Source organism: Mytilus californianus, unplaced genomic scaffold (assembly GCF_021869535.1).
Source record: "Mytilus californianus isolate M0D057914Y unplaced genomic scaffold, xbMytCali1.0.p SCAF_7, whole genome shotgun sequence".
NCBI lineage: Eukaryota > Metazoa > Mollusca > Bivalvia > Mytilida > Mytilidae > Mytilus > Mytilus californianus.
In genome coordinates this window covers 3,181,973-3,201,432 of record NW_026262723.1, presented here as the reverse complement: position 1 = coordinate 3,201,432, position 19,460 = coordinate 3,181,973, and the positions used below count along the sequence as shown (strand labels likewise).

Below are 19,460 nucleotides of genomic sequence, written 5' to 3'. Positions count from 1 at the left end.
CTAAAATTTCGAACCCATTTATACCTTAACCGTTAGAGTGCCACGGATTTTTTGGGTAAAAAACCGATGAGTGCCATGGGATAGGCCCTAGATTTTTTAAAATTTCAACGAAAAACGTCATAAAAGAAGCGTAACAATGCATAACGTCATGCAATTGTTTTTGTCTGGAAGCAATACTGTTTCGACGTCCGGCGTATGTCAGGTACGTCAATGGACAATCAGTTTCTCTTTAACTAATAAGTTTTGTGTGATATTTTGGTATCTTTCGCATCTTTTTTTATATCAAAGTTTCTGGTCCTTTTTGCGATATTTATATGATTGTATTATATTCATTCATACTCACTATTTCCGGATATCTTATTTAATATATATATGGGAAAGTACAACAGCTACATATATCTTTTTTTGATATCATCATGCAGTTATTTGAACTGTAGTTTCAGTCAAAATTTAAATCAAATCCGTGATCTCTACCATTTACGTACCTATTACCTTAATTGGAGTATATGGTCAAATTTAATAGTGAAAAAAGAAGTAAATTAATCTATTTTGTAGTTGTTTGTTGCAGTCTATAATATTTGTTTTTCGTTAATTATTTTGTTACAGTACATTAATCAGGTCGTTGACTTCATTGTTTAACATTTTGTTATGTTGGTTTCTTTACAGCTTACAATACGGTATGGGTTTACGCACTGTTAAAGACCGTACAGTGACCTACAGTTGCTCACATTTACGCCAATTGGACTTAGATGGATAGTTGTCCTCTTGGCAATCATACCACTTCTTTCTAACTTTACATCGATTTTTCCAAGCAAAAAAAGGAGTCCAAGATGAAATAATTTTTCTTCTAATAAGCCCCATATTTGTACATTTTTTAAATATCAACACTGATTTAAAAGGCAAGGCTCTGCAGTCAATGTGTAGCGATTCCCATTCAACATTGAGAAAACATGTTTTTAACATTTTTTAAAAGTTTGACATAATACGAAAGGGACAATAGAAAAGCAATGCTTAGTCTCGCCCTACGCAATTTCTGTTAAGAAAAAAATTAATGTTTGATTATCAAATTGGGTGTAATATTTGTGTAGTGAGGAACAAAGCCAAACAATTTGTGACTGTGTTTGTTTGCCCCTTGATGTCTTTTCATTTTTGAATCGTTTGTTTGTGCTGTCTAATGGACGTACAGTACAGTCCTATTCAATATATTTTTTTTCGTATAAAACAACACCGTTTTGAAGATAATAAATATATATCCATATATATACAAATCTAAATTGAAAACAACGTGCCAACCTATGATTGCGTTGGATAGAAACCGCAATTTTTATACGTGTGTATGCAAAACAAATTTCTTGGTAAAGGGGTCTAAATACAGCACAAACAATTATATTAATATTAGAAACACTTCTCATTGCTGATATTTTAACAAATATATCTCCTCTTGTATTGATTATGCAATCCCTTTTGACAGCGAACACATTCAGTTCTAGCTCTATGCATAATCCCATTTTTCCGGTCAGAGCAAACAAGCAGTCCTTTTGTTTACCGCGCTTAATCTTCCTGATACCTGACTGTGAGATCAACGGATTACTTTTCTTTTGGAGATGTTCAAGTGCTAAACTGTCAATAACGCTTTGAATGAACTGAAGTCTTGACAAAGGTGGGCGTTCATCAGTGTTCTTATAATATGAAATTAAGAATTGAATAAAATGAGATGAAATATATTAATAAGAACTTTTTTCCAAACTCGGCAACTCTTTTTTTTTTGTCGTTGTATTTCACAATCATTTTATCTGCCAAATCAACACCTCCCATGAAAGTGTTGTATGCACACAGAACTTTTGGTTTACCTGTATTTGCAAGTGCATTATAATAGCACATGAAGGTATATTTTTTTATTACATATTATTAATTGAATTGACTAGTAGGTGAAAAACAGCTTGTATGCAAATTTTCGTAAAAACATCGCCGTTGGATCAAATTAAAACTCTATCGTCTGCCCCTAAAAATGGAATTTAGAATTAAATTATAAGGAATATTTTTTCTGTCTATTCGAAATAACATATAAAATGTGGTGCACACTTTTAAATAACCCGCGTTGTGTGCACCACATTTTCGATGTTATTTCTTCATAAACAATGGCGTAACAACACAACATAAACACAAACTGTAAACATCACTTGGAAAGGAAATGATTCATAAGATCGGAAGCTCTAACACTAAAATAACAAAAAGACAAAGATTCAAATTACCGAGTACTCAGTTTCTGAAAACTAGTTCAAAGCCAATTTTAACTGATAAATAAACCAGTCTTAATAAATAATGAAAAACAAATCGAACTATTAGTTTACCTCACAATAAGTATATCCGCTATCAATCCATGCTAAAGTTTAAATTGCTCTGAAAGCCTGACGAATTTTCAGAGTTAAAATATAAATATAAACGAAAGTGGGGTATATGCCAATAAGACAGCAACACAGCGACATAACATACAGAGGGCAACATACAGTCTTCAACAATCGCCAAATATCTATACAACATGCCGAGCCTTTAATCCGAGCTGAGTAGGTATTTAAAAAAATGAATTTCTCTTTAAAGTCATATGAAACAAGTTTCTGGTGATTATAATGTTAATGAAATTAATGAACCAATGCATGGTTTTTTTAACATTTATTACGAATTCATAATGTATAATCGACAAAAAATATTTCATTCGATGATTGTTGATGGAAAATATTGACTGCTTATTAACTTTTTTTGAATTTTTGGTGACGAAGTTTATCGATCGTTACCTTTATAACAATCAACAGATAATGATGAAGCACGTGAAAAATGAGTGAAAACATAAATGTATGTTCATTTTTTTTTTTATATATATATTTCCCATTTGTAAATCACGTTCTTTTAAAAAAAAAGAACTAAATGGTTCATCATTTAATATACTTTATGCTGCTTTTTGCACAAAATGATAATCCGAAATTTCAAATCTTTTCCATTTAATAAAGTAAAAGGGGTGCGTACATTGTAGTTGGCCTGCTGTGAGGCAAATCGTTCTCCCATATTAACATATGACATAATTTTCATGTGGCAGTCTAAACTTAAACGCCTTCATCCAAGTGGACCTATAGTATTGATTTTTTCGATATTTTGCTTTTGTTTGATTATACACGAAATATTCGCCGTTCCATGTCAAACAAACAACAACTAATCAATTCAATTTAATTTACCCTTGTTAAATCACCCTACTAAAATAGCCATTATGTAAGGAGTCCCAAGTCAGGAACCTGCAGTTCAGTGGTTGTCGTTTGTTGCTGCATTTCATATTTGTTTCCCGATTTTTGTTTTGTACATGAATCAGGCCGTTAGTTTTCTCTATTGAATTGTTTTACCTTTTACTTTATCATTTCGGTGCCTTGTACAGCTAACTATGCGATATGGGTTTTGTTCATTGTTGAATGCCGTACAGTGACCTGAAGTGAATACATGTACTTCTACGTCATTTGGTCTCTGAGCAATAGTTGTCTCAATGGCAAGCATACCACATCTTCTTATTTTTATATATGGAAAAAAGAAAAAGTCAATTTTCATTCAATTTTCTTTTTTTATCGTTATTTCATCGTCAGACAAGCACACATTTTTACGGTACCAGTCGTTATATTTTTTACCAGTCCATGTCAAGTTTCTTGTTTTATATGTATTCATTAATTCACATAAATCACACATTGCTCTCCAATAATTCCTTTCATTGTCTATATGATATTTATCAGCTTCTTTAAGATATGATATATATTCATTTTCATTTGATGCTATGTTTAATAAATATTCGGCTAAATGTTTAGAACTATTGAAATCAGTAACATCTATATAAGTTTTTGGAGGTAAAACTGACTTTACATTCGGTGCTGTTCTGGCTACATATACTGCATTACTATTGTCTAGGAAAGTGTGGAAAACTTTCTCAGTTACATAATCTTTGCATAAACTATTTTCAAATCCTAGATAAAACTTATACTTCTGAGACAAAGCTTCGTGACAGCCTGGCATAGTTTCTGCGGGACAAGGGGCTTTACCACATCTTCCATAAATATCAACCTCGATATATTTTTCCAATTCTGTGACGTACTCGCCACGTTTTGACGCTGACCCGCAATTGCTTACCGCCCACGCAACTAATTTCGTTTTGTTTTTATAAATCTCGTGGTAATTTTTATCCAAGGGATGCGTTCTCCTAAAGGTTTTATAATTCAATAGGATTTCACTGTCCCGTCTGTAAGTCATGCTCCAATCAAATTTGTTATCCCACACATGACTTAAATCTGAATCCGAAGCAGGGCTTTCAATATTGACAATCACCCAAATTTGACCATTCTTTTTTACGGGAACGTTGCTCCACATATCCCGATAGGCAAATAAAACTGCCTGGCTGGTATTAAGCACTTTCTTGTCTTCAGTCAAGATACAGTTTGAATATTTACAATCTGTGAAATTAAAACTTCCGCTAAAATAGGGTTGCTTTGCATACCACAGAATAAGTATTTTTGGCGCAGTTTTGTTTTGGATAGCAGTTAATGCAGATCGCTCACGCATGTTACTTAATTCCGCAAGGAATGATCGGATATAGAATGTTGTTCGAGGTCCAGGACTGAAAATCGTGATTATTTGCAGTAGTTCTAGCAACACTGCACCGACAAAAATGATGAAACAGAAAATAAAAAAATTCTTCTTCATATGAATACCTGCAAAATAAAAACAAACTATTCATTTAAAATAATTTCATTACATAGTTGTTTCATGAGACTCCTTAATTTGTATCGCCAGAAAATATCTAAATAGTGATTTAAATTCATCATCATTCTTTCCCAGAATATAAAGTTGATAATGTTTAAAAGGCTTAATGACTTTATTGGTTGTTCTTGGCTTTGAACTAGCTTCAGTAACTACAATAATCTTAAATCGATACATTATGCGTTAGTTGTTTTTGTGCTTCGTGTCGATTTGATGAGTGAAGCCATTTCTGACTGATTTTTACGTTTTGTTCTTATGTTGTGCTTTTACACCATTGTCCCTGGTTAACGACGGTGGTGAGCACTCACCTATATGTGTGTGCCTGTCCCAACTCGGAGGTCTGAACTTCAGTTGTTGTCGTTGCTTGCAGTCTGTATAATTTTTTTTTATTATTGTTTTGTCATAAATCAGGCCATTAATATTTTTGCAATCGTTTCATATTTTGTCATGTTTGGCCTTTTATAGCTGGCTATATTGTATGGGTTTTGCTCATTGTTGAAATCCGAACGGTGATCTCTTCATTTGGACTATGTTGGGTATTTGTCTTATTGGCAGTCACATCAACATCTCATTGTTTTATATTAATAAAACCAGTCTCTCAAATTTCTATCCAATATATGCCATCTCTTAACGATTGTATACTTTATATTCATCGCGTGGTTGGCTTGAACTCTACAGGGGCAGTTCCAGGTGAGGGCGTAATGGGTGTACGCACCCCTCCTTTAAAAAAAAAAAAAAAAAAAAAAAAAAAAAACTATCGTAATCTGCTTATATTGTTACATTAGTGCATTTCACAATTATTTTATGTTTTTTAGCAAAAAAAGGTCCAAAAACATTTTTCCAAATGCAGTCATTGTTTAATCTTGGATACAATTTTACAGAATTGTTAACGTCGCGGACAAGGGTTTTTAAGGTTAGTGGTCATAACGCTGCAATTATACAATACATATATAAGTTGACTTTGCAAATTTCACGAAATTAAATGCAAAATAAAACGTAATAGACATACCTTTATTGGAATGTGTGTGCTTTCAACTACACACTACTCTCATTCACACAATTATATGTTTTATTTATTTATAACTTTGAATTAAAAGGACACATTTTAACAGGAAACATTTAAGAATCCCCAAGTACATCATGGTGTTTTATTTCCCGGTATGTGAATGACATATATATAATACTAAGTGAAGTTTAGCTTTTCTACTAATGGAGGATTTAAATGTCATAATATCTGGTATAATTGTGTTCATTCGTCAAAACAATTAAGTGATGTTGAACTTACTGAAGACACCGAACATTCATGGAGGAGGCATGTTTGCTTTTTAAATACACTTGTGAAAACAAATAAAAAAAAAATAATGTTTGTTTCTGTTGCTGTTTATAAATGATTTGCATTTCACAAAAGTATCCTTTGTGCTTATACGTGCATGACAATAAAGATAATTTATTATTTTTAGTCCGGTATATGATGCTTGTTTGTTGTTTTATCAAGGCGTTTTTCGGCACAGCGGTTTTCTTTCAACAACTTTGTTATTCTTAACCAAATATAATCAGGTTTATGAAACAACAAACATTAAGAAAAACACCCCATTCTAAGGGTAGTCACGGCTTCTGAAATCTGGTTCAAAACCAAATACAACTAAATTAATAACTAAATCATGTTCTCCCAGACTTAAGGATGTACTTAGGTCAGGTTTTGGATTTTTTGTCAGATGTTCGGAGTCCTTGGTTTTTTTCCTACGATAGAGGGTAAACAATTTTGCCCCATAACACCCATTTTTCTTTTCATATAAGACTTCAATAGCTCATAAAAGGACATTTACCAAAATTTAAGCTTATTCTAGATTTCTTTTCTTTCGTTCTTATGACTTCTAGTATCAATTTTAAATTCTAGACTTTTTTTAATCTCACCTAAGTACATCCTTGAGTTCAATAAGTTTCCAATAAATTTAATGGGAAGATGTCATAAACAGTCTGATAAATGCCAAAATATAAGAACATTGTATCGACAGGATGAAGGACCATATTCTTTTATAACTGTATAGCAATACATACTTACTGTGCGGTATGGGCTTTGCTCATTGTTGAAGGCCGCACGGTGACCTATAGTGGTTAATTTCTGTGTCATTTGGTCTCTTGTGGAGAGTTGTTGCATTGGCAATCATACCACATCTTCTTTTTTATATTTACTAGCAACCGTTATGTTTTAATTTATAAAAAAACAAAATAAATCTAGTATCTATAAAACAATATTCAAAGATTGCACTACGGGGTATTTGGATCGTATCTACATTGACGGCTCTATATACGACATCCCCGTTAAAATAAGGATGTGATGTCCCGTTTGTAATAAGAATTCTACAGTTTAAGCCAAACTTCAAAACCTCAAAACCAAATATTTGTATCTACTACTAAACAATTTAATAAAGGTTTTAAGTAATTTGTGGAAACGAAATCCCCGAATTATTAATTTGCCAGTTATACATATATAACGTTCATTGAAATCTAAAAAGTCACTACCGACACGTACATAGCGAACGCATTAGGAAATATACACACCGTAAGGAAGGTCCAAAAGGAATAGCAACGTCCAAAAAAGGAAAATTAACAGTAGGGAACGACAAATCGAATGGTTTGTCATAAATTTTTGTATAGAGTTTCCAGTGTGAAAAGTTGACTATCACAAACACATTCCTTATTTAAATAGATAACTCAATTGACCACGTTCTACCACTTTATTTTATAGGGGGCATTTCCAACCCACCCACTAAAAAAAGAATAATAGAAAATGTTTAAGATTATGTTTAATATATAATTTTTTAAATTGAATTCACAAAGAGAACATGAAATTTACCTCTAACATTTTCAGGTGCCTTAGTAAAAAAATGTTAGAAAGACCTACAGATTGACTGATTGTTGTTGCTTGCTTAATGTCCAGTGGCAAATATGTCATATATATACTTGTCGAGAATATATTAACAACTAAAACCATATGCAGGTTCTGTATGGTAGCTCGGGATGGAGGGAGGAATTTTCGGAACTATACTGAAGGCCGTATTTTGACCTAAAACTGTTAACTTTTTATACATTGTGACTTGGATGGAGAGTTGTCTCATTGGCACCCATACCACATTTTCTTATTTATATCTACGTAACGCAAATGGCTTTCAATTGTCTATATACACAACCTTTATACATTGTGCATGTATTTCTTACAAATTTAAAGTAAAACATATGATTGCAGTGGTTCAATTCAAGTACAGTAAACTCTTGTAATATTTTTCATTGGTTTTCACGCACAATGTAGGTCCATTTAGGGCAATCGAAATTTAAACATATTTTTTGCGGATACTTTATTTCGCGTGCGTTTCTCAGTTTTCATCCGACTTTGCGGCGATTTTTTTTTTTTTTTTTTTTTTTTTTTTGTTAAAGCGATTTTCTACATTTCTTGATGTATTTAAAGGATAAATCCAAGTTTTACATATTCGAGACGGTCTATATTCGAGATATTTTCGTTCTTGCGAAGTTCCGTAAAGTTGTTGGTTTACAGTGCATTATTTCGGTAGAAATTGTAGATATAACAATAAAACACACACACACACGTAAACAATATATTTATAGAAATTGGCGTTTAAAGAAAAGATAAATTTTCTTCACACAGCTATATTGGATTTCTTTTCTAAAATGTAGGTCGCAAAATGGTTTCATACATTTTATCGTCTAAATTGTCCTTTATATTCAATTATCAAGTGTATTTAAAAATAATGAACCAGTGGTATTAACATCCACACATCCCTTCAACATTGTCTCTAGCGTTATTTGGTTACATTATCTATAAACATGTAGTGAGTTATCAGACAATCCGACAATGGCACAACGTACAGATCAATCTAATGGAGGAAATTAAAATGATAATGGCGCAACGTACAGTTCAATTTAATGGAGTTATAATTATAATGACAATGGCGCAACGTACAGTTCAATCTAATGAAATTGGTAAAAATGACAATGGCGCAACGTACAGTTCAATCTAATGGAGTAAATTAAAATAACAATGGCGCAACGTACAGATCAATCTAATGAAGTTGGTTAAAATGACAATGGCGCAACGTACAGTTCAATCTAATGGAGTAAATTAAAATGACAATGGCGCAACGTACAGATCAATTTAATGAAGTTGGTTAAAATGACAATGGCGCAACGTAAAGATCATTCTAATGCAGATGGTTAAAATGACAATGGCGCAACGTACAGATCAATCTAATGAAGTTGGTTAAAATGACAATGGCGCAACGTACAGATCAATCTAATGAAGTTAGTTAAAATGACAATGGCGCAACGTACAGTTCAATCTAATGAAGTTGGTTAAAATGACAATGGCGCAACGTACAGATCAATCTAATGAAGTTAGTTAAAATGACAATGGCGCAACGTACAGTTCAATCTAATGAAGTTGGTTAAAATGACAATGGCGCAACGTACAGATCAATCTAATGAAGTTAGTTAAAATGACAATGGCGCAACGTACAGATCAATCTAATGAAGTTGGTTAAAATGACAATGGCGCAACGTACAGATCAATCTAATGAAGTTAGTTAAAATGACAATGGCGCAACGTACAGTTCAATCTAATGAAGTTGGTTAACAGGCGCGTAGCTACGTTTACGTCAAAAGGCCCGGCGTGCACTTGCATTTTGGAGAAACAAATATTTTAACCTTAATACATTAAAAAAACTGGTTAAAAGCACATGAGCTTTTAATTATTTCTTCGTTGGCTTGTAATTGAAGATAAAAAAGACGAAATTTACTTTCGAACAAAATGGTATCATATTATGTTCATTTTCTGTCAAAGTCTGAATCTACTATGAATTTTATTCACTTTTTTTTTTTTAATGCAATTCATTACCTGCTAAGATTCGATATGTGGTTTGCATTTTTTGTCGAGCCTGCGAGACATAGCGATCCTAGATTTCGTCGTCCTCATCGGCGGCGTCAACATTTAGGATCAGTATGTGGTTAAATAACATGACATAATGACATGAATGATGAAAACATATTTTTAGTTTCCCGTATTTTACTGATAAAAAAGATTCGTTTTTGCACTTAACACGTAGTCTGTGGTTAAAGTTTATTACACATCAATTACTTTGTCAAACCTTCATCAAATTTTATAAAACTTTGGCAGAAGCTTTTTTTATGATTTATGTCTGAAGCAAAATTTTTAACGTATCTTTTTCAATTTTTTAGTATTACACTGACAGACGGACTTACTTTTTTTGCAATTCACAGCCGGTCTTTGAATACATTTTTTTGACATGATAAATTCGTAAACTTTCATAGATTGTATTGAAACTTTGACAGAAGCTAATATTTAAGACCAAGAAAAAGTATCCGAAGTAAATGTTAGATTTTTCTTAAATCCTGTATTTGACTGATAAATGGATCCACGGAACGCTTAACGGATTTTCATATTACACCTGAACATCTATGAAAACTAGTTATTTCATGTGTCCATTTACGATCCGAAATTTACAAAAATACACAAATTAGACTCTAAAGGATGTTGTTATTGAAGAGTATTTAGTGACAGAATGGTATCCTATTCTCAATAACTCGTTAGCTTCTGCCATGTGGGCTTCGCATCCTCGAATCCACCACCAGGAGGTCCTATCCTCAATGCTATGTCCTGAACCCGTTTGGGCCCTCAGTTCGGGCGTACACGTAATAATGGCCTAGCTACGCCACTGGTTAAAATGACAATGGCGCAACGTACATTTCAATTTAATGAAGTTGGTTGAAATGACAATGGAGCAACGTACAGTTCAATTTAATGGAGTTAATTAAAATGACAATGGCGCAACGTACAGTGCAATTTAATGGAGTTTATTATCAAAGTACTGAAGTACTGAACATCGGATGACCTCAAGGGTTCATTCCTCCTATTCCCACTTTTTATAAATCTGGTAAGAAAAGTTAAAATTTCATGTGGGAATAGGGGAAAAACTTGTGCAAACAAAGGATTATACTGTATAAACATTATTTAATCAACTTTAAATTGACAAGTGTTTTTTTGATAGGTTATAGGTTATTTTTGTATGTGTTAAATTCTGTGTTTTTAATTCAAGTTAATATGAAAGAAATGGAAACAAATATAAGTAAATTTATTTTATTTCTTTTATAACACAAATTCAACAGTAGATTCAAGCAAGCATTATAATATGAAACACACAATACAAGTTTACAGCACTAAAACAAATCACACATTGTAGCACACACATTAGAAATTCACTGTATATAAGTCTATTAATGGTTAATAATCTATTCAACGCGAATAAGGTGGGAGGCTGCATCACCAAACTGTACTGTTGTAACTTCATAGTTGCAATATCTATCCATAAGCTCTTCTAATCTGTTGTTGATTTCGACATACTTTCGTTTTTGGGCCACTCTCTTCCCATCGGCTGCATACTGGATCATGGTCAGGGATTAGCTTCCTCATGTTTCAGTAGTTTTATGAGTTTAAAGATGTTTGGATGTGGGTGCTGGACATGTTTTATCAGCTTGCTTTGCCATCCCTCTAGATGATGTGTAGTCCTCAGTCCCTGTGTTGTGTAATGGTGATTAGTTAAGCTGATCAGTAAATATAGTCTAAAAATGTTTTGTTTAAATAAAAGAGTGTTATTATCCCGGTATGTCATAAAATATACTGAATTGAACTTCAAATTTAATCTAAATTCATATTAAACTGCTCTAAAATGCATAGTCAATTGAACTACAAAACAAAAACTTGAGACTACTATAACGTAGAGATTGGTCACTTCCCATGTTATAGTAGCCTCAGACAAAAACAAAGCTGACTTAAAAAAAGTATGTTCAGAAATTTCTTGAAGAATGGACAACAATGAGATATTTATTATTCTAATATCGGCAAAAATCTCATAGTATCAAATCAGAATTTAATCGCATTATTTACTTTAATAAAAACCTCATGATAATTTCTGAATTTACAGTCATGACTTAGCTTGTCAATCTCTGCGCTTAAAAGATTGAGTTTCCTAGGCCTAAATGTCATAAATGTGGTTGAAATACTGACAATTTTGCTAACTTTTACCAAAAATCTTCAATTAATTAAAAAACATCAATTATTTTTGAATTAATAGCCCAAAATATTAATCTGGAATCAGTACATACATTTGTTTTTCTTAAACATCTATACACTATTCATTAGTAGAGAATTCATTAGGGAACTTATAAATTTTGCACAAGACACTCATGGCAGTATACTTAGAAAAAAGGATGTTGAGGACTTGGCCACATCAAACAGCATTTTTAGACACATTATGGCCTATTGCAATCTGCCCTATTTGCTCCAACCTATAAGTAATAAAATTAATGCCTAGGGTGGGAATTAAACTCATGTATGTTCATATATACTCTTTTGTTCTCTTTGTACATACATGTATATGAAAAATATCAAATGCAAAAAAATGCTGTAATGTAAATATGGTAATTTACATCATTACAACCTCATTTTTTTTTAATAAGGACCTAGTAAAGGAAATCCCTGAACCTAGTTAGACCTATTTCTTAGGCAAGGTGTATTATATATGCGGATCCAGGGAGGGGGGAGGGGGGGCGGCCCCCTCCCTTTTGTGGGAAAAAATTGGTTGCTTATATAGGGGATCACTGAAGCATGACTGGAACGCGCCCCCCCTTTTTAGGTCAGTCAGCGGAACATCATTCTCAAAGATGCCGTAGAAAAAATTATAGGAGGGCGTAAACATTTTACATACGGGTACTTTTTGTGTCGACAGATTGACCTTTATCTGTCAGATTCAGGCGTTTGCCTTTCTGTGTATAATTTCCTGTATTGATCGCCTCTCCTGTTTCTTTCAAGCTCGCTCTTGATGAATGCGCATTCGTGGTATTCATCCGCAACATAAATTTTTCGGTACGTCATAGATATTAAAGATTGTTTGACTTATATATTAATATTTCTAACGACAAAACATTTTAATATTATTAATTTGTGTTTAAAAAATTTTTTTTTTTGGAGTATCCATTGAAAAAAAGGAATTTAAAACCAGCGATAAGGAATGTTATTTTGCACTAGATAATGTCCGCGGATCTATAATTTTTATAGATCGGTTGAAAACCCAAAACTAATTTGCATAATGGAAATTTAGGCGATAGCAATACACCGGATTGACCTCACGGCGCAACGTACATTTTAGTTTAATGGAGTTTATCAACATACCACTTAATTGCCTGATCGTTTTGAGTATTTTCGTAGTGTTTCAGGAACTAACTTTTTTCTTCAATTAAAAGTGTATTATTTTTTTCAAAATGTCTCAAGATGCATTATTGTGTTGATTAAATACTTTTATCGACTTTGAAATTCAAACTTTTAGGTTGCAAAGAACAGATTCAAAAACGGTGCCCATACAATCATGATGATAATATAATTTTGATTTATTTATAGTAACTTATAAACCATATGATACAATATCAATACGCAGGCACACTCGAGACCAGAGGATATTAAATATAAATAGAATATTGCAGCACCTCTTCACTGTAAATCATTGCAAATGGAAATGGGGAATGTGTCTAAGAGACAACAACCCGACCAAAGAGCAAAAAACCGCCTAAGGCCATCAATGGGTCTTTAACGCAGCGAGAAAATCCCGCAACCGAAGTCGGGCTTCAGTTGGCCCCTAAACAATTCAATAATGCATACTAGTTCAGCGAAATGGACGCCACACTAAACTCTGAAACAAATAAAGGAACCAAAATTAAAAAATCACACAAGACTAACAAAGGCTAGAGGATCCTGCATTTGGACAGGCGCAAATATGCGGCAGGGTTTGTGAGATCTCAACCCTCCCCTTTACCTCTAGCCAATTCAGTGTGGAATAAACAAACACACAGCAATACGCACAGTAAAGATCAGTTTAAAAGAAGTCCGAGTCGGATGTTAAAATAGGAAACAGAAGAAACTAAACAAAATGACAATGATTAACATATTAAATTAACAAAGGAGTACTAGCAGTTACCGACATGCCATCTAAAGACCTCAATAAATATAATATGCAAGTTTTAAAAAATGCTATATATGAAACTGTAATGTTTTCAATTACTTGATCTTTTCAGTTAGCAAAGTTAATAAATTCTGACATGTCTCGTTATGTGTTATATTTTCGTAATATTTTATTTATCTTCTTTCTATCAATAATTTAGATAAAGAAAATCACCCTTTAACTTTCAAGTAGAGGTTAACAAACAGAGACAGATAGAAAAGAATCTAACAAAACTAAATATCAATTTCAAATGATAAAATTGTTGAACGCTCGAATAAAATAAATGAAAGATGACAAACCGGTTTTTTGATGATTTTTGATAAAAGTTAATCATATGTAAATTACTATATGATACTATCATATGTATCTGTACATATGCATGAGTGATCTTTAGTTGGCAACAATTAGCCGGGAATCTGCATCGAGGATCACGTGATACATGTTTATAGAACACGTGATCTCTATTAGACTATTATCTTCACTCGCCAGAAGGTAGACATGCATAAATATTAACGAAATTTTCAATGTTTGCTTTTAACAGTATATTTGCGATGTTACATGTATTTTTAAATTTGTCGAAGTCAAAAATCGGTATTAGGAAAATAGTCGATTGTAAAACGCTATCTTCCCTAAGATAACAAATAATCCCTACAATAAAAATAAATCAACAGACAAATGAAAACAACAATTAAATTAAATTGTTACTATCAAAGTTAACTTGGTCAAAGTTTTCTTTGACCACGTAAACTTGGTCCAATACATCTGTTGTCACTATCAAAGTTTTTTTTTATCAAAAACTTGGTGAAAAGAAAAACTGCACTGTGCACGTGATTGGATAATTCCCGTCCAAGTCCATCCAAGTTTCAAGAAAAATAGAATGAGATTCTATTCCATCCAAGTCCGTCAAAGATTTTGATCAAAGTTTTCTTTGACGGTTGTCACTATCAAACTCCCCGGCAATTCCAGCTCCGATCCGCATAGTAAAGGAAAATAGTTCCGGAACGGAAACGATCACTGTACGGAGTTTGGATTGTCACTATCAAACAATCCATCAACAAACTTTGATAAAAACAGCGGGCCTTAAGATGAAAAAAAAATAAGACATACTTTTTATTTCTTAAATGAGGATTGATTGATTGATTGTTGTTTGCCTAACGTCAAGTGGCAAATATTTCATGCATGTTCAGAACTATAAACAACAAGAAATGATTGTAACAGGATGCTGTTACGAAGTCTCCCAAACGAAGCTCCCATAATTCGTAATTCCCATGGTCGCCTGACATTGAGCAAAGTCCAGTGAAAATTGGTTTGGTCCAGTAAAGTTATATGCATTAGTGATGCCTGGGGACTAACCCTGTATATCATTCAAATCATCTTGGCATGACAAACCAGAATATATATGGTTTAGTGGTGGGGATCTCGACCATTTACAAGATAGAACTTTCTCAAATGGCAGGGGGTGGGGATGACCCCTGGGGACTAACCCTGTATATCATTCAAACCATCTTAGCATGACAAACCAGAATATATATGGTTTAGGGGTGGGGATCTGGACCATTTACAAGATATTAGAACTTTCTCAAATGGCAGGGGGTCGGGATGACCCCTGGGGACTAACCCTGTATATCATTCAAACCATCTTAGCATGACAAACAAGAATATATATGGTTTAGGGGTGGGGATCTTGACCACTTACAAGATATTAGAACTTTCTTAAATGGCATAGGGTGGGAGTGACCCCTGGGGACTAACCCTGTATTTCATTTGATTTGCTTTATCATGACAAACAAGAATATATATGGTTTAGGGGTGGGGATCTCGACCATTTACAAGATATTAGAACTTTCTCAAATGGCAGGGGGTCGGGATGACCCCTGGGGACTAACTTTGTATATCATTCAAACCATCTTAGCATGACAAACAAGAATATATATGGTTTAGGGGTGGGGATCTTGACCACTTACAAGATATTAGAACTTTCTTGAATGGCATGGGGTGGGGGTGACCCCTGGGGACTAACCCTGTATTTCATTTCATGTGCATTATCATGACAAACCAGAATATACATGGTTTAGGGGTGGGGATCTCGACCATTTACAAGATGTTAGAACTTTTTCAAATGGCAGGGGGTCAGGATGACCCCTGGGGACTAACCCTGTATATCATTCAAACTATCTTAGCATGACAAACCAGAATATATATGGTTTAGGGGTGGGGATCTCGACCATTTACAAGATATTAGAACTTTCTCAAATGGCATGGGGTGGCGATGACCCCTGGGGACTAATCCTGTATATCATTCAAACCATCTTAGCATGACAAACCAGAATATATATGGTTTAGGGGTGGGGATCTTGACCACTTACAAGGTATTAGAACATTCTTAAATGGCAGGGGGTGGGGGTGACCCCTGGGGACTAACCCTGTATTTCATTTAATGGGTTTTATCATTTAGAACATTTTCAATTAAAAAGATTGTGTCTATCACAAACGGTTTTCAATTTATAATCATTTGAAAATTTTAAAAAATAAAATCCCATAGGGTTCTATAGTAAAACCCTCTTATGTTTTTGCCCCTCAAAGTACCCCTTTATAAACCCCATTGCACAAACAAAACCCTGATTGCACCACTAGACATGTTAGTCTAACATATTGTGAAACCCTAACTTAATCTGACAAGCGGTTTTGGAGAACGGGTGCGGACAAGTTCAAATTTAAAAGCGGCGGAAGAGGAAGAGGAAGAGGAAGAAGAATAATAATAATAACAAGAAATGATTGTAACAGGATGCTGTTACGAAGTCTCCCAAACGAAGCTCCCATAATTCGTAATTCCCAGGGTCGCCTGATATTGGGCAAAGTCTAGTGAAAATTGGTTTGGTCCAGTAAAGTTATATGCATTAGTGATGCCTGGGGACTAACCCTGTATATCATTCAAATCATATTGGCATGACAAACCAGAATATATATGGTTTAGGGGTGGGGATCTCGACCATTTACATGATATTACAACTTTCTCAAATGGCAGGGGGTCGGGATGATCCCTGGGGACTAACCCTGTATTTCATTTGATTTGCTTTATCATGACAAACAAGAATATATATGGTTTAGGGGTGGGGATCTCGACCATTTACAAGATATTACAACTTTCTCAAATGGCAGGGGGTCAGGATGACCCCTGGGGACTAACCCTGTATATCATTCAAACCATCTTAGCATGACAAACCAGAATATATATGGTTTAGGGGTGGGGATCTTGACCACTTACAAGATATTAGAACTTTCTTAAATGGCATAGGGTGGGGTGACCCCTGGGGACTAACCCTGTATTTCATTTGATTTGCTTTATCATGACAAACCAGAATATATATGGTTTAGGGGTGGGGATCTCGACCATTTACAAGATATTACAACTTTCTCAAATGGCAGGGGGTTGGGATGACCCCTGGGGACTAACCCTGTATATCATTCAAACCATCTTAGCATGACAAACCAGAATATATATGGTTTAGGGGTGGGGATCTTGACCACTTACAAGATATTAGAACTTTCTTAAATGGCATGGGGTGGGGGTGACCCCTGGGGACTAACCCTGTATTTCATTTCATGTGCATTATCATGACAAACCAGAATATATATGGTTTAGGGGTGGGGATCTCGACCATTTACAAGATATTACAACTTTCTCAAATGGCAGGGGGTCGGGATGACCCCTGGGGACTAACACTGTATATCATTCAAACCATCTTAGCATGACAAACCAGAATATATATGGTTTAGGGGTGGGGATCTCGACCATTTACAAGGTATTAGAACTTTCTTAAATGGCAGGGGGTGGGGGTGACCCCTGGGGACTAACCCTGTATTTCATTTAATGGGTTTTATCATTTAGAACATTTTCAATTAAAAAGATTGTGTCTATTACAAACGGTTTTCAATTTATAATCATTTGAAAATTAAAAAAAATAAAATCCCATAGGGTTCTATAGTAAAACCCTCTTTTCTTTTTGCCCCTCAAAGTACCCCTTTATAAACCCCATTGCACAAACAAAACCCTGATTGCACCACTAGACATGTTAGTCTAACATATTGTGAAACCCTAAGTTAATCTGACAAGCGGTTTTGGAGAACGGGTGCGGACAAGTTCAAATTTAAAAGCGGCGGAAGAGGAAGAGGAAGAGGAAGAAGAATAATAATAATAATAAGAACTGAGCAAAAACAATAAGTCTTCCCAAACTTCGTTTGGGAGACTTAATAAGAACTGAGCAAAAACAATAAGTCTTCCCAAACTTCGTTTGGGAGACTTAATTAATACAATAGGTAGGTCCTGTAATGAGGGTCGACGGGATGGCTGTTAGTAAATTAGACTGCCACTGGAAAAATTAGGATATATTGGATAGGGACAGAAATCATGACTACCAAAAAGCCACCTACCGACCCCAAAGAGTTGTTGCAAAGGTTCTTACCGTGCAGGGAGCGTGGTATTCTCTCTACACGAGGTATTGGATTTAATGTCTCCATGCTGACCAAAATTGGCTGTGTATTTTCTACATCCGGCACAACCAAACGGACGTCCCAATTTGGCAAGGGGTGTACTGGCTGTCGGAAAAAGACCAAGATGACCAAGATGACCATATTTTAATTCTCCAGTCAACCATGGTGATAAGAAACTCGACGAGACAGCAATACTGTTTGTCGGTATGATTAGAGACATAAGACAATTTTATTTTATATGTTTCTGTTGTGTTTGGACAAAACTTTCCAATCATGCCCTTAGAGTATAAGTTATCAAATAGTGTTGCCTACAATCGTGGTCGAGTTGTTTAATACATGGACCGATTACAATAATGTTTATTGAAGAAAATGCGCGGAAGTTCGAGCCTTATAATTCATTTTGGAGAGGTAAAAAAGTCGCAAGTGGCACGATTATAAGTTAACTTTAGTTAATACAGTGGTCAGTTGATTTCTAAAAAAAATAGTCTACAGTAAGAACAATAGACTGACGTCAGAGAAATGGTTTAATTACATATACAATACTGATTTTATAAACAGGTCTATCTAAGTAAAATTGCAATATGTCTGTATCACATAATTATATGTATCATTAAATCGATATGAATTGTTTAAAAACGCGTTAACGTCGGTAATAATGGTATATTTCATTCTTTGTTTAAGGGCATGTATAAATATAATTATCAACATTAGTTACGCTTTGGCTATATATCATGAAAATTGAGATAAATTATATGGCCTTCCAAATACCGTTTCGATTCCTAACATCACTGAAGAGACATTAATTGTCGAAATCCGGATATGGTGTACAAATTTTTGCACCTCATCTTTGCGGTATACCATTTTTTTTGCAAGTTTATTGTTTTCTGTTTGGTATTAAATTAATAATAAAGATCCATTTTGTTACAACTTGTGATCCGTTTATTTGGCAATCGCCAATGGCAGTCAGCAGGGTTTAAGAACATCCGTTGTTCGTCCTGTTAGTCAAATGCGTTTTGTTTAAATATACCTTTTCACTTTTTTGGTCTTTTGGAAAATGTTGTTTGTGCTGTATTTAGACCCCTCTACCAAGAAATTTGTTTT

The 19,460-nt window shown here is 34.2% G+C and overlaps 1 protein-coding gene across 4 annotated transcripts in view; it reads right to left on the bottom strand.

Annotated features, from left to right (window-relative positions):
• Positions 1 to 3,581: 3,581 nt before the first annotated feature.
• The window catches only part of LOC127709390 (glycoprotein 3-alpha-L-fucosyltransferase A-like), a 44,900-nt gene continuing 29,021 nt past the window's right edge, over positions 3,582 to 19,460 (bottom strand). For 3 of the 4 annotated variants that reach the window (XM_052214892.1, XM_052214893.1, XM_052214894.1), the window contains exon 2: positions 3,582 to 4,736. In XM_052214892.1, coding sequence (XP_052070852.1) covers positions 3,589 to 4,736 — 1,148 coding nt within the window. In that variant the 3' untranslated portion in view covers positions 3,582 to 3,588. Of the gene's footprint in view, positions 4,737 to 5,794; positions 10,659 to 19,460 lie in introns of those variants that run through there. The other variant, XM_052214895.1, reaches the window with a different exon arrangement.